The 16,000-nt window shown below is 36.1% G+C and overlaps 1 protein-coding gene across 1 annotated transcript in view; it reads right to left on the bottom strand.

The window, feature by feature from the left end:
* Positions 1–15,320, bottom strand: part of LOC128552944 (uncharacterized) — a 44,271-nt gene extending 28,951 nt beyond the window's left edge. Inside the window, exons 1-2 of the mRNA XM_053534026.1 lie at positions 14,983–15,320; positions 10,165–10,278 (exon numbers count right to left, since the gene is read on the bottom strand). Coding sequence (XP_053390001.1) covers positions 10,165–10,278; positions 14,983–15,045 — 177 coding nt within the window. The 5' untranslated portion in view covers positions 15,046–15,320. The remainder of the gene's footprint in view (positions 1–10,164; positions 10,279–14,982) is intronic.
* Between the last annotated feature and the right edge of the window lie 680 nt (positions 15,321–16,000).

The following is a 16,000-nucleotide window of genomic DNA, read 5'->3' as shown; positions in this document are numbered from 1 at the left end:
CACTAGGTCAAAATCAAGGTCAAATTTCATTTCGGAACACAAAACTATGCATGTGGTTCAAATTTGAAGTCTGTACCTTCAAAAATGTGAAAGTAGGTCACTAGGTCAATGTCAAGGTCAAAGTTTTTTTCAGTGCACAAAACTATGCTTGTGGTCCAAATTTGAAGGCTGTAGCTACAGAAATGTGAAAGTAGGTCACTAGGTCAAAATCAAGGTCAACTCATGTCAAGGTTCATCTTGCCACTCAAAACCATACATGTGGTCCAAATTTGAATGTTGTAGGTTATTGACAAGAAGATTTTAAAATTAAAAAGCTTTTCCCTATATAAGTCTATATGAACCATGTGACCCCAGGGCGGAGCCATATTTGACCCTAGGGGGATAATTTGAACAAACTTGGTAGAGAAACTCTGGATGATACTACATTACAAATGGCAAAGCCCTAGGCTTTGTGGTTTGGACAAGAAGATATTCAAAGTTAGCCATGTTTGACCCTAGTGGGATAATTTGAACAATCTTAGTAGAAGATCACTAGATGATGTCACATACAAAATATCAAAGACCTCGGCCCTGTGGTTTTGAACAAGAGGTTTTTCAAAGTTTTTCCCTATATAAGTCTATATAAACCATGTGACCCCCGGAGGACCAGAGGATCACTAGATGATGCTTTATACCAAATATCAAAGCCCTAGGCTCTCTGGTTTTGGACAAGAAGATTTTCATAGTTTTTTCCTACATAAATCTATGTAAATTATAGAAATAAACAAATGGCTATAACTCACTTGAAAATTGTTGAACCAGTCTTATTTTCAGGGGGACACAACTAGGGTACCAATACATCATTCTGACAAAGTTTGGTCAAAATCCCCCTGGTAGTTTCTGAGGAGATGCGATAACGAGAAATTGTTAACAGACGGAAGGACAACGGACCATGGACGCAGAGTGATTTGAATAGCCCACCATCATCAGATGCTAAAAATGCTATTTTCTTCAAGGTCAAGGTCACTTGGGGGGGGGGGCAGGACTCACCATGGTGGTGTAAAAGTGGGCAAGATAACAAAAAGCACAGTCACAAAACTTGAACATGAAACTGAAATTGACTGTGACAGAAATTGAAGGGTGCTTACTGCCAAGTAATAATTTCTGCAGAATTAAATTATAAATTTGTACCAAGCATTTTTACATAGTTTTTTTTTTTAAACAAACTTGTTCCCATGGCAATCAGTTAGAATACTGTGAACATTTAAAAAGATTTTCTTTCTAAATAAACCAAGCATTTTCAGTGGTGTGCATAAGTGTTGACAGAGGCATAGACACGGACAGACTAAAGGCAATCACAATAGTGCATCCTTACAATTTTACAAATAACCATACAAATGTGTTTGTACTGAAATAACAAAGATAAACTGAACAAGGAGCTGTTGAATAAACACCTGATGCCCCCCCCACCCCCCCCCCGGTGGCATCCTTGTCTATACAAAGCAACCCAAGTCCAAAACAAGGTCAATGTCAAACTGCGGTCAGGTGATGTTTGAAGATAAGGAATGCTCACAGGTTTCATCTGTAGTAGTACCAATTCATTCTTGTAAGCAGTATTGATGCTAGACAAAACGGTCCCATGGTTAACTAAGAGATGACCCATATAAAGCAATCTAAGTCCAAAATGAGGTCAACTGATGTCTGAAGATGAGGAATGGTTACAGGTTACATCTGTATTAGTATTAATTCATTCTTGTAAGCGGTTTTGGTTCCACACAAAACAGTCCCATTAATACAGTCCCTGAGGGATGTCTGTGTGCACGTGAGGTCCAGAGAAAATTTCTCTAGAGATGATTAGAGGAATATCTAAGATGTAAGAAAATCGAGGGTGATGGTGTCGCATCATGGTGCGATCCGAGAAAATCCAAGATATGGCCGCCAAAAATTAAAAACTTCCCTTCTTTATTCGATGTGTCTATTCTAAGTGTATTTAATAACTAACTTTTGACTTTAATCTTGAAAATTATTTAAAACGCATGTCTCAATACAAAAATACCCTCTTTTTCATAATAATTTCAGCAATTTTGAATATTTGAGATTTTTAGTAAGAAAAAACAGCTAAAAATAGCTTATTTTTTCAAAATATACTTTTCCGTGTGTTATAGATTTTTAGTGTATAGTCAAAACATCCATAAATGTTTATTATGCTATGGAAACATTCACATAGAAACAAATATAAGCTTATTAACAATTTCTGGATGGATATTTGTAACATGCACAGCTCTGAATGCGGGTGGGGCAAATCAACCCCGGAAATCAGCAAATTTGGAATTCACATAAATCGAATGATTTTCATTCAAATTTCATTTTTACTGTGCCAAGTATTAAATTTTTGCTGCCTATGGAAAACATATACTTATAATTGGCCCTGTAAACATCATAAATAGTAAACTTTTGAGTGGGTGGGGTAAATTTATGAAAATTTTGGTCATTTTCTTTAGATCATATATTTGACCACTTTTCTTAATTTCTTTTATCATGAGCGCTTTTAACTGATTCAAGTTATTGATAAGTGGAACATGCAAGGTTAAAAAAGATCAAAAAGCGACGCTGTTGCAGCACTGTACAGTACAAAAATTGCAAGATGGCTGTCAAAACTGAGAAAAAGTCTAATAATTATCTTAATTTGTTATATATTGATAGAAATTTTGTATGTAATGTTTGTTTCATGTTACGTTAAGTTTTAATATAAATCTAATAGACCTTTGATATAGATCAATAGACTTTTAATACAGATCTTAAGGGGAGCGGTGCTTTAGTGGTTAAGATGTCGGACACTCAGCCCGTGGGTCATGGATTCGAGCCCCACTGGAGTCATGACCATGACTTCCAATATGACAGCAGTACTGGTCTTTCCAGGAAGTGAACTCGAGGGTGGTTCAGACAAGCTTAAAGCTTTCATTAAAATCGAGCGAAAATAAATTAGTATAAACTACACTAATTTATCATAAGCATGATATTTAATGACATCTTAAACATAATTACTAAGAAAATACTGAGAAAAATGAAAAAAAAAAAATAACTAGAAAATGCTTTTGTAAAAAAGCGCATGTCTCCCCCAATGCAAAGTCCTATAGGCAAGAAGTCAATAGGGGTCAGGAGGGAAAGTCGAAGAGACACTGATGGTTGGCTGCAATAGGGATCATCTACTTGGCATGTCCAGTCATCCCGCTAAATTTCAACACTCTTGGCCTAGTGGCTCTCAAGTCACTGTTCAGGCTCCTATGACCTTGACCTTTGATCAAGTGACCTCAAAATAAATACGGGTAATCTACTCTGCATGTCCAATCATCCTATTAAGTTTCAACATTGTAGGTCAAGTGGTTCTAAAGTTATTTCCAAAAAATGATTTTACATGAACAGGCCACTGTGACCTTGACCTTTAATAGACTGACCCCAAAATCAATAGGGGTCATCTACTCTGCATGTTCAATCATCCTATAAAGTTTCACCATTCTGGGTCAAGTGGTTATGAAGTTTCAACATTCTGGGTCGAGAGGTTCTCAAGTTATTGATTGGAAATGGTTTTCAATGTTCAGGCCCCTGTGGCCTTGACCATTAACAGAGTGACCCTAAAATCGTTAGGGGTCATCTACTCTGCATGACCAATCATCCTATGAAGTTTCAACATTCTGGGTCAAGTGGTGCTCAAGTTACTGACCGGAAATGGTTTTCAATGTTCAGGCCCCTGTGACCTTGACCTTTCACAGAGTGACCCCAAAATCGTTAGGGGTCATCTACTCCGCATGACCAATCATCCCATTAAGTTTCAACATTCTGGGTCAAGTTTGTTTGTTTGTTTTGGGTTTAACGCCGTTTTTCAACAGTATTTCAGTCATGAAACAGCGGGCAGTTAACCTAACCAGTGTTCCTGGATTCTGTACCAGCACAAACCTAAGTAACTGCCAACTTCCCCACATGAACCAGAGGTGGAGGACTAATGATTTCAGACACAATGTCGTTTATCAAATAGTCACGGAAGAGAACTGCTGTGAAAGTTAAGAAAGTGTTCTTTAAAACGCTTATTTCTTCATATTTTGACTTTTTGTGATTAATGCAAGTCATGGAATAAATCATTACACTCTTTTTTCATTAATAGAAAACTCTATCCACATTGATTAGGTTGTAAGACACAGGTAAAGCATGCTATACTGGGTTTTGTTTACCATGAATATTAAAAGTGTTAATTCTTTCATATTACCATTATTAGAAGAGATGCACCCGAGTGCACTTTAAATATACTGAAAATGATAAAAGGTAAGGGTAAAATTTTCGGAAGCACAGATCACCCGAAACAAAGCATGCATGGCAAAAACTAATTTTATTTTTAAAATGAAATATGAAAGGATGACTTTGTAACTCGAATTAAACAATTTAGTACAGTTTGCATTTTAGGTAATTCTGCATACCTTATAACATTTTAGTTTAAACTTTCTTGTTGCTAGTTTTACAAATACATTGTAGTAACAAAGTACAGTAGAGTATTCTGAGCAATAGGAGCAAACTGGTAGCCATGAAACGCCTTTCATATTTCACCCAATTTTGGCCCTTTAAACTGAATATCCTTAAATCTAAGCGAGAGAAGTACATATAGTTGTGTAACTGATTTTGAAAGACACTTATTTTTTTAAATGCCTTTACCATACAACTGGTAGAAGATGTACAAATGGAGCCGATATTTGAAAATAATGCTCCTATCATTGCCAGTGATATAGATTAGTTGTATATGTATGCAATGCCGCATTAAATTTTGTCTTATGTCAGGACATGTTGTCCACATAGTCATACAGCTATGTCTTCATATACACCATACCAAATTTATATAGCGCCCTTTTGTTTTATATACAATCAAACGAAAGCCCTTTACAGATAGATGCAGCTACTCAGAGCCTGAAATGCCTGTTATAAGATGATATAATCAGAGGGACAAAGAGTCAGAAAAAGAAAGAAATGTTTAGAAAGTTGAGTCCACCTAACAAAACTTAGCTCATTTTGATCTGACAGCCATGTTCTTTATCACGCATGATGTACAGAACCATTACATGTATGTTCAACATGTAAGTCACCTATGAATAATGTGACCTTGTCTACAGAACGTGTTATTATGTGAAATGTTTGTGTTGATTTGTCAAAAAGTGAGTGAGTTGGGTTTTACGGCAAATCGACACAAAAATGGTCATAAAGAGTAGTATGAAATTGTCAATATTATATATAACAGCTATGTTATTATGTGGAAAGTATATGACTGTCATCTTGTCTATGAGTACTATGATTTTGTCTATGGCCGTATGAGACATACTAAGACATGAAATATGCATGTTATTTTATCAAACTGTGCTACCTTGTCCATGAAGTGTCTTCCAATGTCCGGCTAACACAGCCTAGCTCTTTTTGAATAGACAGTCTGGTTATTTAATATACCGGGTGTAGAGCACTATTTTGTCAAATGTAATTCATCCTGTCTACACCTAATGTGAACAGGTCTATGGGATGTATTATTATGCGAAAGGCTTTTGCTATGTTGTTCACATAGTTTCTTATCATGTGCAGCCCGCCCGCTTAGCTCAGTAGGTAGAGCGTCGGTCTACGAATCGCGGGGTCGTGAGTTCGATCCTCGGGCGGGGCGTATGTTCTCCGTGACTATTTGATAAACGACATTGTGTCTGAAATCATTAGTCCTCCACCTCTGATTCATGTGGGGAAGTTGGCAGTTACTTGCGGAGAACAGGTTTGTACTGGTACAGAATCCAGGAACACTGGTTAGGTTAACTGCCCGCCGTTACATGACTGAAATACTGTTGAAAAACGGCGTTAAACCCAAAACAAAACAAGAGGACCATGATGGTCCTGAATCGCTCACCTCTTCCCACATGACCCGGTTTTGAGTATGACGTCATTATTTGACATAGTGACCTAGTTTTTGAGCTCATGTGACCCAGTTTTGAACTTGACCTAGATATTATCAAGATAAAAATTCTGACCAATTTTCATAAAGATCCATTGAAAAATATGGTCTCTACAGAGGTCACAAGGTTTTCCTATTATTTGACCTATTGACCTAGTTTTCGAAGGTAGTGACCCTGTTTTGAACTTTACCTAGATATCATCAAGGTGAACATTCTCACTAATTTTCATGAAGATCTCATGAAAAATATGGCCTCTAGAGAGGTCACAAGGTTTTTCTATTTTTAAACCTACTGGCCTAGTTTTTGACCGCATGTGACCCAGTTTCAAAACTGACCTAGATATCATCAAGGTGAACATTCAGATCAATTTTCATGAAGATCCATTGAAAAATATGGCCTCTAGAGAGGTCAAAAGATTTTAATAATTTTAGACCTACTGACCTAGTTTTTGACCGCAGTTGACCCAGTTTCAAACTTGACCTAGATATCATCAAGATGAACATTCAGACCAACTTGAATACAGATCCCATGAAAAGTATGGCCTCTAGAGAGGTCACAAGGTTTTTTTTATTATTTGACCTACTGACCTAGTTTTTTAAGGCACATGACCCAGTTTCAAACTTGACCTAGATATCATCAAGGTGAACATTCGGACCAATTTTAATGGAAATCCATTCACAAGTATGGCCTCTAGAGAGGTCACAAGGTTTTTCTATTTTTAGACCTGCTGACCTAGTTTTTGTCTGCACATGACCCTGTTTCGAACTTGACCTAGATATCATCAAGACGAACATTCAGACCAATTTTCATACAGATCCCATGAAAAATATGGTCTTTAGAGAGGTCACAAGGTTTTTCTATTATTTGACCTACTGACCTAGTGTTTGATGGCACGTGATCCACTTTCGAACTTGACCTAGATATCATCAAGATGAACATTCAGACTAACTTTCATACAGATCCCATGAAAAATATGGCCTCTAGAGAGGTCATAAGGTTATTCTATTACTTGACCTACTGACCTAGTTTTTGAAGACACGTGACCCACTTTCGAACTTGACCTAGATATCATCAAGGTGAACATTCTGACCAATTTTCATGAAGATCTCATGAAATATATGGTCTCTAGAGAGGTCACAAGGTTTTTCTATTTTTAGACCTACTGACCTAGTTTTTGACCGCACGTGACCCAGTTTCAAACTTGACCTAGATATCATCAAGATGAACATTCAGACCAACTTTCATACAGATCCCATGAAAAATATGGCCTATAGAGAGGTCAGAAGGTTTTTCTATTATTTGACCTACTGACCTAGTTTTTGACGGCACGTGACCCAGTTTCGAACTTGACCTAGATATCATCAAGGTGAACATTCTGACCAATTTTCATGAAGATCTTGTGAAATATATGGCCTCTAGAGAGGTCACAAGGTTTTTCTATTTTTAGACCTACTGACCTAGTTTTTGATGGCACGTGACCCAGGTTCGAAGTTGACCTAGATATCATCAAGATGAACATTCAGACCAACTTTCATACAGATCCCTTGAAAAATATGGCCTTTAGAGAGGTCACAAGGTTTTTCTATTTTTTGACCTACTGACCTAGTTTTTGATGGCATGTGACCCAGTTTCGAACTTGACCTAGATATCATCAAGGTGAACGTTCTGATTAATTTTCATGAAGATCTTGTGAAATATATGGCCTCTAGAGAGGTCACAAGGTTTTTCTATTTTTAGACCTACTGACCTAGTTTTTGATGGCATGTGACCCAGTTTCGAACTTGATCTAGATATCATCAAGGTGAACATTCTGACCAATTTTCATGAAGATCTTGTGAAATATATGGCCTCTAGAGAGGTCACAAGGTTTTTCTATTTTAAGACCTACTGACCTAGTTTTTGAAGGCACGTGACCCAGTTTCGAACTTGACCTAGATATCATCAAGATGAACATTCTGACCAACTTTCATAAAGATCCAATGAAAAATGTGACCTCTAGAGTGGTCACAAGCAAAAGTTTACGGACGGACGGACGCACGGACGGACGACGGACGACGGACACCGCGCGATCACAAAAGCTCACCTTGTCACTTTGTGACAGGTGAGCTAAAAACAAACAAATTATCATGTGCAGTGTGAACCTTTCAACAGTCTCATTTTATCACACTATTTTTTTTATTATGTCTAAATGTGTCAACTTGTTCAAATTGTGTCTTATTATGTTAAGTGTGATTTAAACTTGCTTAAATGGTTTCTCATGTCACACAGTAATATGTTATGTCAAAGCGTGGTGTGACCTTCTTTAAATAGTACATTTTTGCATCAGACAGTTATGTTATTATGGTAAGGTGGGATATGAATTTATCCAGATAATTTCTTATTATAATATTATGTCATATTATCATGTCCAAAAGTTATGTATTTTAGTCAAAGTTTGGCATGAACTTGTCAAACAGTGTCATATATGCCAAACAGCTGTAGTTTTATGTCTAAGTGTGTCGTGAACTTTTCCAAATGGTGTCTTAGAGTGTCCATAGAGTTTTATTATTGCACATACCTATTGTATGTGTTAAACTGTGATACAAAAGAACTGTCGGTAAGATAGCACGCTCTACTTTTCTCAGTGCTTGACTCCGAAATAGAGCTTTGCCAGTAAAAATCTTTATAAAACATTTTTTTTTTAAATCTAAGATAGGAAGGGGCATGACTCTGTCAAAATTTAAATCAGAGTTATTGGTATTGCCTTTTCTGGCGAAGACTTTGATAGTAAATACCTATTTTAAGTTTCAAGTAAAAAGCTTTGAAAGTAACAGAGATATTTGACTTTATAAAAAACTTTAACCAAACAAAGTTAAAAGGGGCATAACTCAAATTACAAGTCAGAGTTATGGGGATTGTTTCTCCTGGTGTAGACTTTGATATTGTGTAGATTACCTATATCAAAGATCTATAGATCTATATCAAAGATCTATTGATCTATATTAAAGATCTATTAGATTTATATTAAAACTTAACGTAACATAAACCAAACATTACATACAAAATTTCTATCATTATATAACAAATTAAGATAATTATTAGACTTTTTCTCAGTTTTGACGGCCATCTTGCAATATTTTGTACTGTACAGTGCTGCAACAGCGTCACTTTTTGATCTTCTTTAACCTTGCATGTTCCACTTATCAATAACTGAAATCAGTTAAAAACGCTCATGATAAAAGAAATTAAGAAAACTGGCCAAATATATGATCTAAAGAAAATGACCAAAATTTTCATAAATTTACCCCACTCACTCAAAATTTTACTATTTATGATGTTTACTGGGCCAATTATAAGTATATTGTATTCCATAGATAGCAAAAATTTAATACTGGCACAGTAAAAATGAAATTTGAATGAAAATCATTCGATTTATATGAATTCCAAATTTGCTGATTTCCAGGGTTGATTTACCCCACCCACTTTCAGAGCTGTGCATGTTACAAATATCCATCCAGAAATTGTTAATAAGCTTATACTTGTTTCTATGTGAGTGTTTCCATAGCATAACATACATTTATGGATGTTTTGCCTATACACAAAAATCTATAACACATGGGAAAGAATATTTTGAAAAAAAGCTATTTTTAGCTATTTTTTCTTACTAAAAATCCCAAATATTCGAAATTGCTGAAATTATTATGAAAAAGAGGGCATGTTTGTATTGAGACATACATTTTAAATAATTTTCAAGATTAAAATCAAAAGTTAGTTATTAAATACACTTAGAACAGACTCATCGAATAAAGAAGGGAAGTTTTTAATTTTTGGTGGCCATCTTGGATTTTCTTGGATTTTCTTGGACCGCACCATGATGCGACACCATCACCCTCAATTTTCTTACATCTTATATGTTCCTCTAATCATTTCTAGAGAAATTTTCTCTGGACCTCCCTCAGGGACTGGACTACATTTGGTTAACCAAGAGATGGCCCATATAAAGCGAGCAAAGTCCAAAATGTGGTCATGGTCAAACTAAGGTCAGGTGATGTCTAAAGATGAGGAATGGTCACAGGTTACCTCTGCATTAGTATCAAGTCATTTAAGGTGTATTGATGCTAGCCGAAAGGGTCCCATTTGGTTAACCTCGTACGAATGAACAGACGGACAGGACAATCACTATATGCCTCCCACATCAGTAGATGCCGGGGTAATAAAAATTATTTTAAACTACAAATACCTCAAGGTCTTTGTTTGAATTAACAACATTCTCAAAGTTTTTTTGCATTTCAGTCATCTCTTGCCTCATTTTATTTACTTTTTGCCTCAACTGATCTCTTTCTGCAGTAACTTCCTGTAATAGTAATTGACAAGAGAAATTAAAATAACTAATTTAAAAAAAAGAAATGCATTTGTGACAAATAATAACCCCAAAATTACACATCTAATAAGGTGTTTTTGTCATAAACACACAGGTCTCTCCACTATATATACCTTTAGCTCTGGTGATCAGTATGTCAGCAAAGCAGAACGTGTAGGCAATATGCATAACTAGGCTTGGTACTGATCACTCCTCTGAAATTTCGTTGAAATCCAGCCAGCAGTTTAACCTGTGAAAGCTGGACAAGATTTTTCTATCTTTAGCTCTGGCAGCCATTTTATGCAGTGAAGTGGAACATGACGGCGATATGCAAAACAAGGCTTAGTACTAATCACTCCTGTAAAGTTTTGTTGAAATCAGGTCAGCTGTTTGACCTGTAAAAGCCTGAAGATTTTTCTATTTTTAGCTCTGATGGCCATTTTGTCAAATGAAGCTGAGCATGAAGGCGATATGCACAACTAGGCTTGGTACTGATCACTCCTGTTTTGTCAAAATGCTGTCAGTAGTCTTGATTCGTGAAATCTGGACAAGGTTTTTCTATCTTTAGTTCTGGCGGCTGTTTTGTGCAGCGAAGCAAACTGTGTCAGCAATATGCACAACTAGGCTTGGTACTGATCACTCCACGGAAGTTTCATCGAAATCTGGCCATTAGTTTGACCTTTTTAGTTCTTGTGGCCATTTTGTGCAGCAAAGTGGTACATGCTGGCGATATGCAAAACTAAGTTTGGTACTGATCACTCCTCTGAAGTTTCGTTGAAATCCGCCCAGCAGTTTGACCTGTGAAAGCTGGACAAGCTTAATGTGGGTGGACGTAATGACGTGTGGCGAAGGCAAAAACAGTACGTCTCCGGGGGAGACATAATAAAATGAGTATTTACAAATGAGTTGTAAAATAAATCTTATAATCATTGTTTTAAAGGGAAGTAATTCATTTAGCTCTTTTCTAGAATTCTTGGCATATCCCGGCTGTACATATTCCAGAGTAATTGCGGACAAATGCAAAACTTCCATGGAAAGTAGGTACTTTCCATGGAATAGTCCGGAAAAGTCACCTGTTATATAACATGTCCAGAGTGATTGCAAATGTTTTCCACGGACATCTCTGGAAATTACTCCGGACATCTGTCAAAATGTTCATGGAATATTCACCGACACTGCGGAAATGTAGCACTTTGAAAAATTTCTGGTCATTTAACTCTGGAAAATAACTCTGTCATTTTCTAAGGGATTTTAAACTCATCAGAAAACAATTAGCATCAGACTGGGAATACCATGTGGTCAAGCTCAGCCAATTAGATGAACTGATCTTACAGAGGAATTTTCAAAATGTGTAACTGGAAGTCTGATGTTAACAAGTTGTGTAAAAATTAGTGAAACTTTATAATATTATGTGAGGTAATTCAGTTCAAAGTTAATATTGAGGATTCTGGAAATTGCTCAAGTAAGTTTGTTTACATAATTGACCAGTGAAACAATACATACATTTGTAATTATGCTAATTAACACATGCATGTATATTTGTACATCAGTCATTATATAGCATAACACAATGAATGCTAAAGTATAACCAAAGGCTTTTTTATAAATAATATGCACATATGAAAACAGATATCTTTCGGTACTTTCTTCGAATGATTTCATCATTATTTAAGTGTAACTAATCTTTGTTCAAAACTATGTATATGCTTAAAAAATATTCTAATCAGTCACTTTTAACTGGCAAAGATTCATTTTCCTTGTTCATATGTATCATATAGTGTTTGAAACTGCAAAAGTGATCACATGCAATAAAATTATGTTGCTTGTACTGAAGTGTTATTGTTCACTATACATGTACTGCGAAAAAGTCTATAAATCACATTTATTGCTATTGAATAATACTGTCAGCAGAACTTCCTGGACTACTGCGGAATAACTCCGGAAAATTGTTCACGGACGTCCGTGGAATTACTCCGGAAAATTGTCCATGGAAAGTTCTCTGGAAATCCCTGGACATTTTTCCGCAGTTTTCCGCAGTATTCCATATCAAGCTCCGGAAAGTTTGTCCGATTACTCCGGAGTCCGGACTTCCATGGAAATTCAAAGACATTCCATGGAAACTTCTGGAATTTTGACAGCCGGGATATTAGAAAACAGATAATTTTTTGTAGCATAAATTACAAGTTTTATATACTGTTAAATTTTCATGTGAAACAACTCTTTCTTTCTATTATCTGGTGATGTTCAAATCAGTCACCTAAACATTAATACATGTATCTCTGAATTCTAAGATATTTTTTACCCGGCTGTCAAAATTCCAGAAGTTTCCATGGAATGTCTTTGAATTTCCATGGAAGTCCGGACTCCGGAGTAATCGGACAAACTTTCCGGAGCTTGATATGGAATACTGCGGAAAACTGCGGAAAAATGTCCAGGGATTTCCAGAGAACTTTCCATGGACAATTTTCCGGAGTAATTCCACGGACGTCCGTGAACAATTTTCCGGAGTTATTCCGCAGTAGTCCAGGAAGTTCTGCTGACAGTATTATTCAATAGCAATAAATGTGATTTATAGACTTTTTTGCAGTACATGTATAGTGAAAAATAACACTTCAGTACAAGCAACATAATTTTATTGCATGTGATCACTTTTGCAGTTTCAAACACTATATGATACATATGAACAAGGAAAATGAATCTTTGCCAGTTAAAAGTGACTGATTAGAATATTTTTTAAGCATATACATAGTTTTGAACAAAGATTAGTTACACTTAAATAATGATGAAATCATTCAAAGAAAGTACCGAAAGAAAGATATCTGTTTTCATATATGCATATTATTTATAAAAAAGCCTTTGGTTATACTTTAGCATTCATTGTGTTATACTATATAATGACTGATGTACAAATATACATGCATGTGTTAATTAGCATAATTACAAATGTATGTATTGTTTCATTGGTCAATTATGTAAACAAACTTACTTGAGCAATTTCCAGAATCCTCAATATTAACTTTGAACTGAATTACCTCACATAATAAAGTTTCACTAATTTTTACACAACTTGTTAACATCAGACTTCCAGTTACACATTTTGAAAATTCCTCTTTAAGATCAGTTCATCTAATTGGCTGAGCTTGATCACATGGTATTCCCAGTCTGATGCTAATTGTTTTCTGGTGAGTTTAAAATCCCTTAGAAAATGACAGAGTTATTTTACAGAGTTAAATGACCAGAATTTTTTCAAAGTGCTACATTTCCGCAGTGTCGGTGAATATTCCATGAACATTTTGACAGATGTCCGGAGTAATTTCCAGAGATGTCCGTGGAAAACATTTGCAATCACTCTGGACATGTTATATAACAGGTGACTTTTCCGGACTATTCCATGGAAAGTACCTACTTTCCATGGAAGTTTTGCATTTGTCCGCAATTTTCCGCAATTACTCTGGAATATGTACAGCTGGGTAAATGCCCTCCCTCCTTTCCCAACATTAAAGTGCATGATATTTAATTAGCCAACATATCAGTCAGCTTGTTACTCTTCCCCTAACAATTATTTAAGTGCTCTAGCGTAGAGATATAGACACGACTCTTGTGCTTGACATCCATTTTAAAGTTATAGCTGAGACACAAGTATCCTTAACCCTACTACCAATATATGCCTATATTATCTCCCCTGACCATCCATCCAAAAAGTCAAAACCAATGGCTATTAAAAGTCTGCATAATTGAGATACTTCACTCTTTGAGACAAGACTGCTAACACAATGATGCTTTATTGGCAAAAACAAAATATTTCTCAATAGCAAATTTGCATCTGTGCTTGGTTATGTGTAATACCAGACATGCTAGGTCATGAGCACGTTGCAGTATCTGAAGAAAGTCACCAACTGACCAATATTTTTTATTTGTTTTTCGCCATTGGTGACATCACATCTTAATTCACTGTTGAAGCATTTTATATAGTGTTACATGTATAAACCAGTGCTTATTTGAAGCACAAAAATGTTTGGGGAGAGATCTACAGATATTTATTTTCATGTGCTTGTTCATTCATGAACACCTGGGATAAACTTCAGTGGACAAATCGAGCAGGACTTCACACTGTGCTAAATGCTACTATGTTCATGCATATATACTGTAAATCTGTTATTTGTGGTGTTTCAATTTTCGCTATTTTTCGTGAATCTAGTACATCGGGTACCTATGGAGCTTGAATTTTATTTGAAGTGCAGCCGATACACAGATCTTGTTTCTGTAAGTCATAACAAACAACTGCTTTTCCCAAAGTCAATTTTAAGTAACACAAGTATTTTGGAATACCATTATCCAAGCATAGTACCGAAATGTATCTTTTCTTATGGTAAAGGACACGCAACTAAACAGTTCCCTAGTTTAAATCGGTTAATGGATCTATGTTTTGTACTGAACTAGAATATCTGAGTTCTAAGACTAACAGAACATTTTCATTGGTTGAGAAATCCGTAAGTCGCGCTCATTGGATAGACTCAAAAAGACTGTTTACCATATACGGAAATTAATGTTGTAAAGTTTATAAATACAGCATTTGTCTTCAGTCAGCAGCTTTCCATATGTTTAAATTTTAATCTAACAGCTTGGGGTTCCCAAATATTGTTTTCAACCAGAAGGGGACTAATCTTAATAAAGATAAAACAAGACATGCATCTATACCTGTAATTCACGCCGCATGGCCAAACTCTGGACCTCCATATTTGCAGTATAAACAGTCACCATCTCCAAATGTTGATTTAAATCATTCACTTGATGTTGTGCGACCTGTTCGTCAGTCCCCTGTAAGTGTCAAGAAGAGTTGTCAGCAGACAGCAGAGAATGCAGTTGCAGTGATATCTTTATAAACTATTTGAAGGACAGTCACATTTCCTGCTACAATATCAGCACTTATCTTACAGTCAGGAATGTGAAAAGTGATGTACAAAAGGGAAGACAAATTGTAATTATTCAGGACAGGGTTGTTTCTTGTAACCTACACCTCTCTACTGCATTTATCTATATGTCAAAAGTCATGCAATTCCTTTACTTATACAGTCAAACTTGTGCTAGCGACCACCCGTGAAATAGCGTTCAGGCATAAAAATACTTAAATCCCGCCAAATTGTGACAACTTTCACCTTATAGCAAACATAATAATTACTGCTTGATTGAAAATTTGCAAGTTTGCACCGGCCGAATTAATACATAGAACATAAAGAAAGCAAGAAGCTTTGAAAATACTTTTTTAACAGCATGATAATGGCTAACTGAGAAGTGACCCTTTCCCCCGAATAAAGACAACCTGTGAACAAAGACCACTTCTACTTGTTCCCAAGAGTGGTCTTTGTTCACAGGTTTGACTGTAGTTATTTCAAAGTTAATGTGCTGACAAAAAATTTAAACAAAGCAGCGTTCGACACTAACGGTGTCCCGGGATCCCGAGGACACCAAAAATCCGCAAGGGATCCTAAAGTTCACAATTTCGGTGTTCCGTCGGGACTCTTGATTTTCAGATAAAATATGATTCTAAACAATGAAATTCCCCAGTCTTGTTCGCTCAAACATCGGTCTTTTGCTAAGGCTTCCAGGGCGTTCAGTTGACCCGAGCTCCCGGGTTTTGACCCGCGAAAAACTCGTATTTTATCCGCATAAATTACGGAACGTGCGTCGGCTTGACTCGCGGAAATTTACTTAGATG

This window comes from Mercenaria mercenaria, unplaced genomic scaffold (assembly GCF_021730395.1).
Source record: "Mercenaria mercenaria strain notata unplaced genomic scaffold, MADL_Memer_1 contig_3314, whole genome shotgun sequence".
In the NCBI taxonomy this organism is placed as follows: domain Eukaryota; kingdom Metazoa; phylum Mollusca; class Bivalvia; order Venerida; family Veneridae; genus Mercenaria; species Mercenaria mercenaria.
Note: the sequence above shows the minus strand (reverse complement) of the source record. Positions and strands in the feature narration are given on the sequence as shown.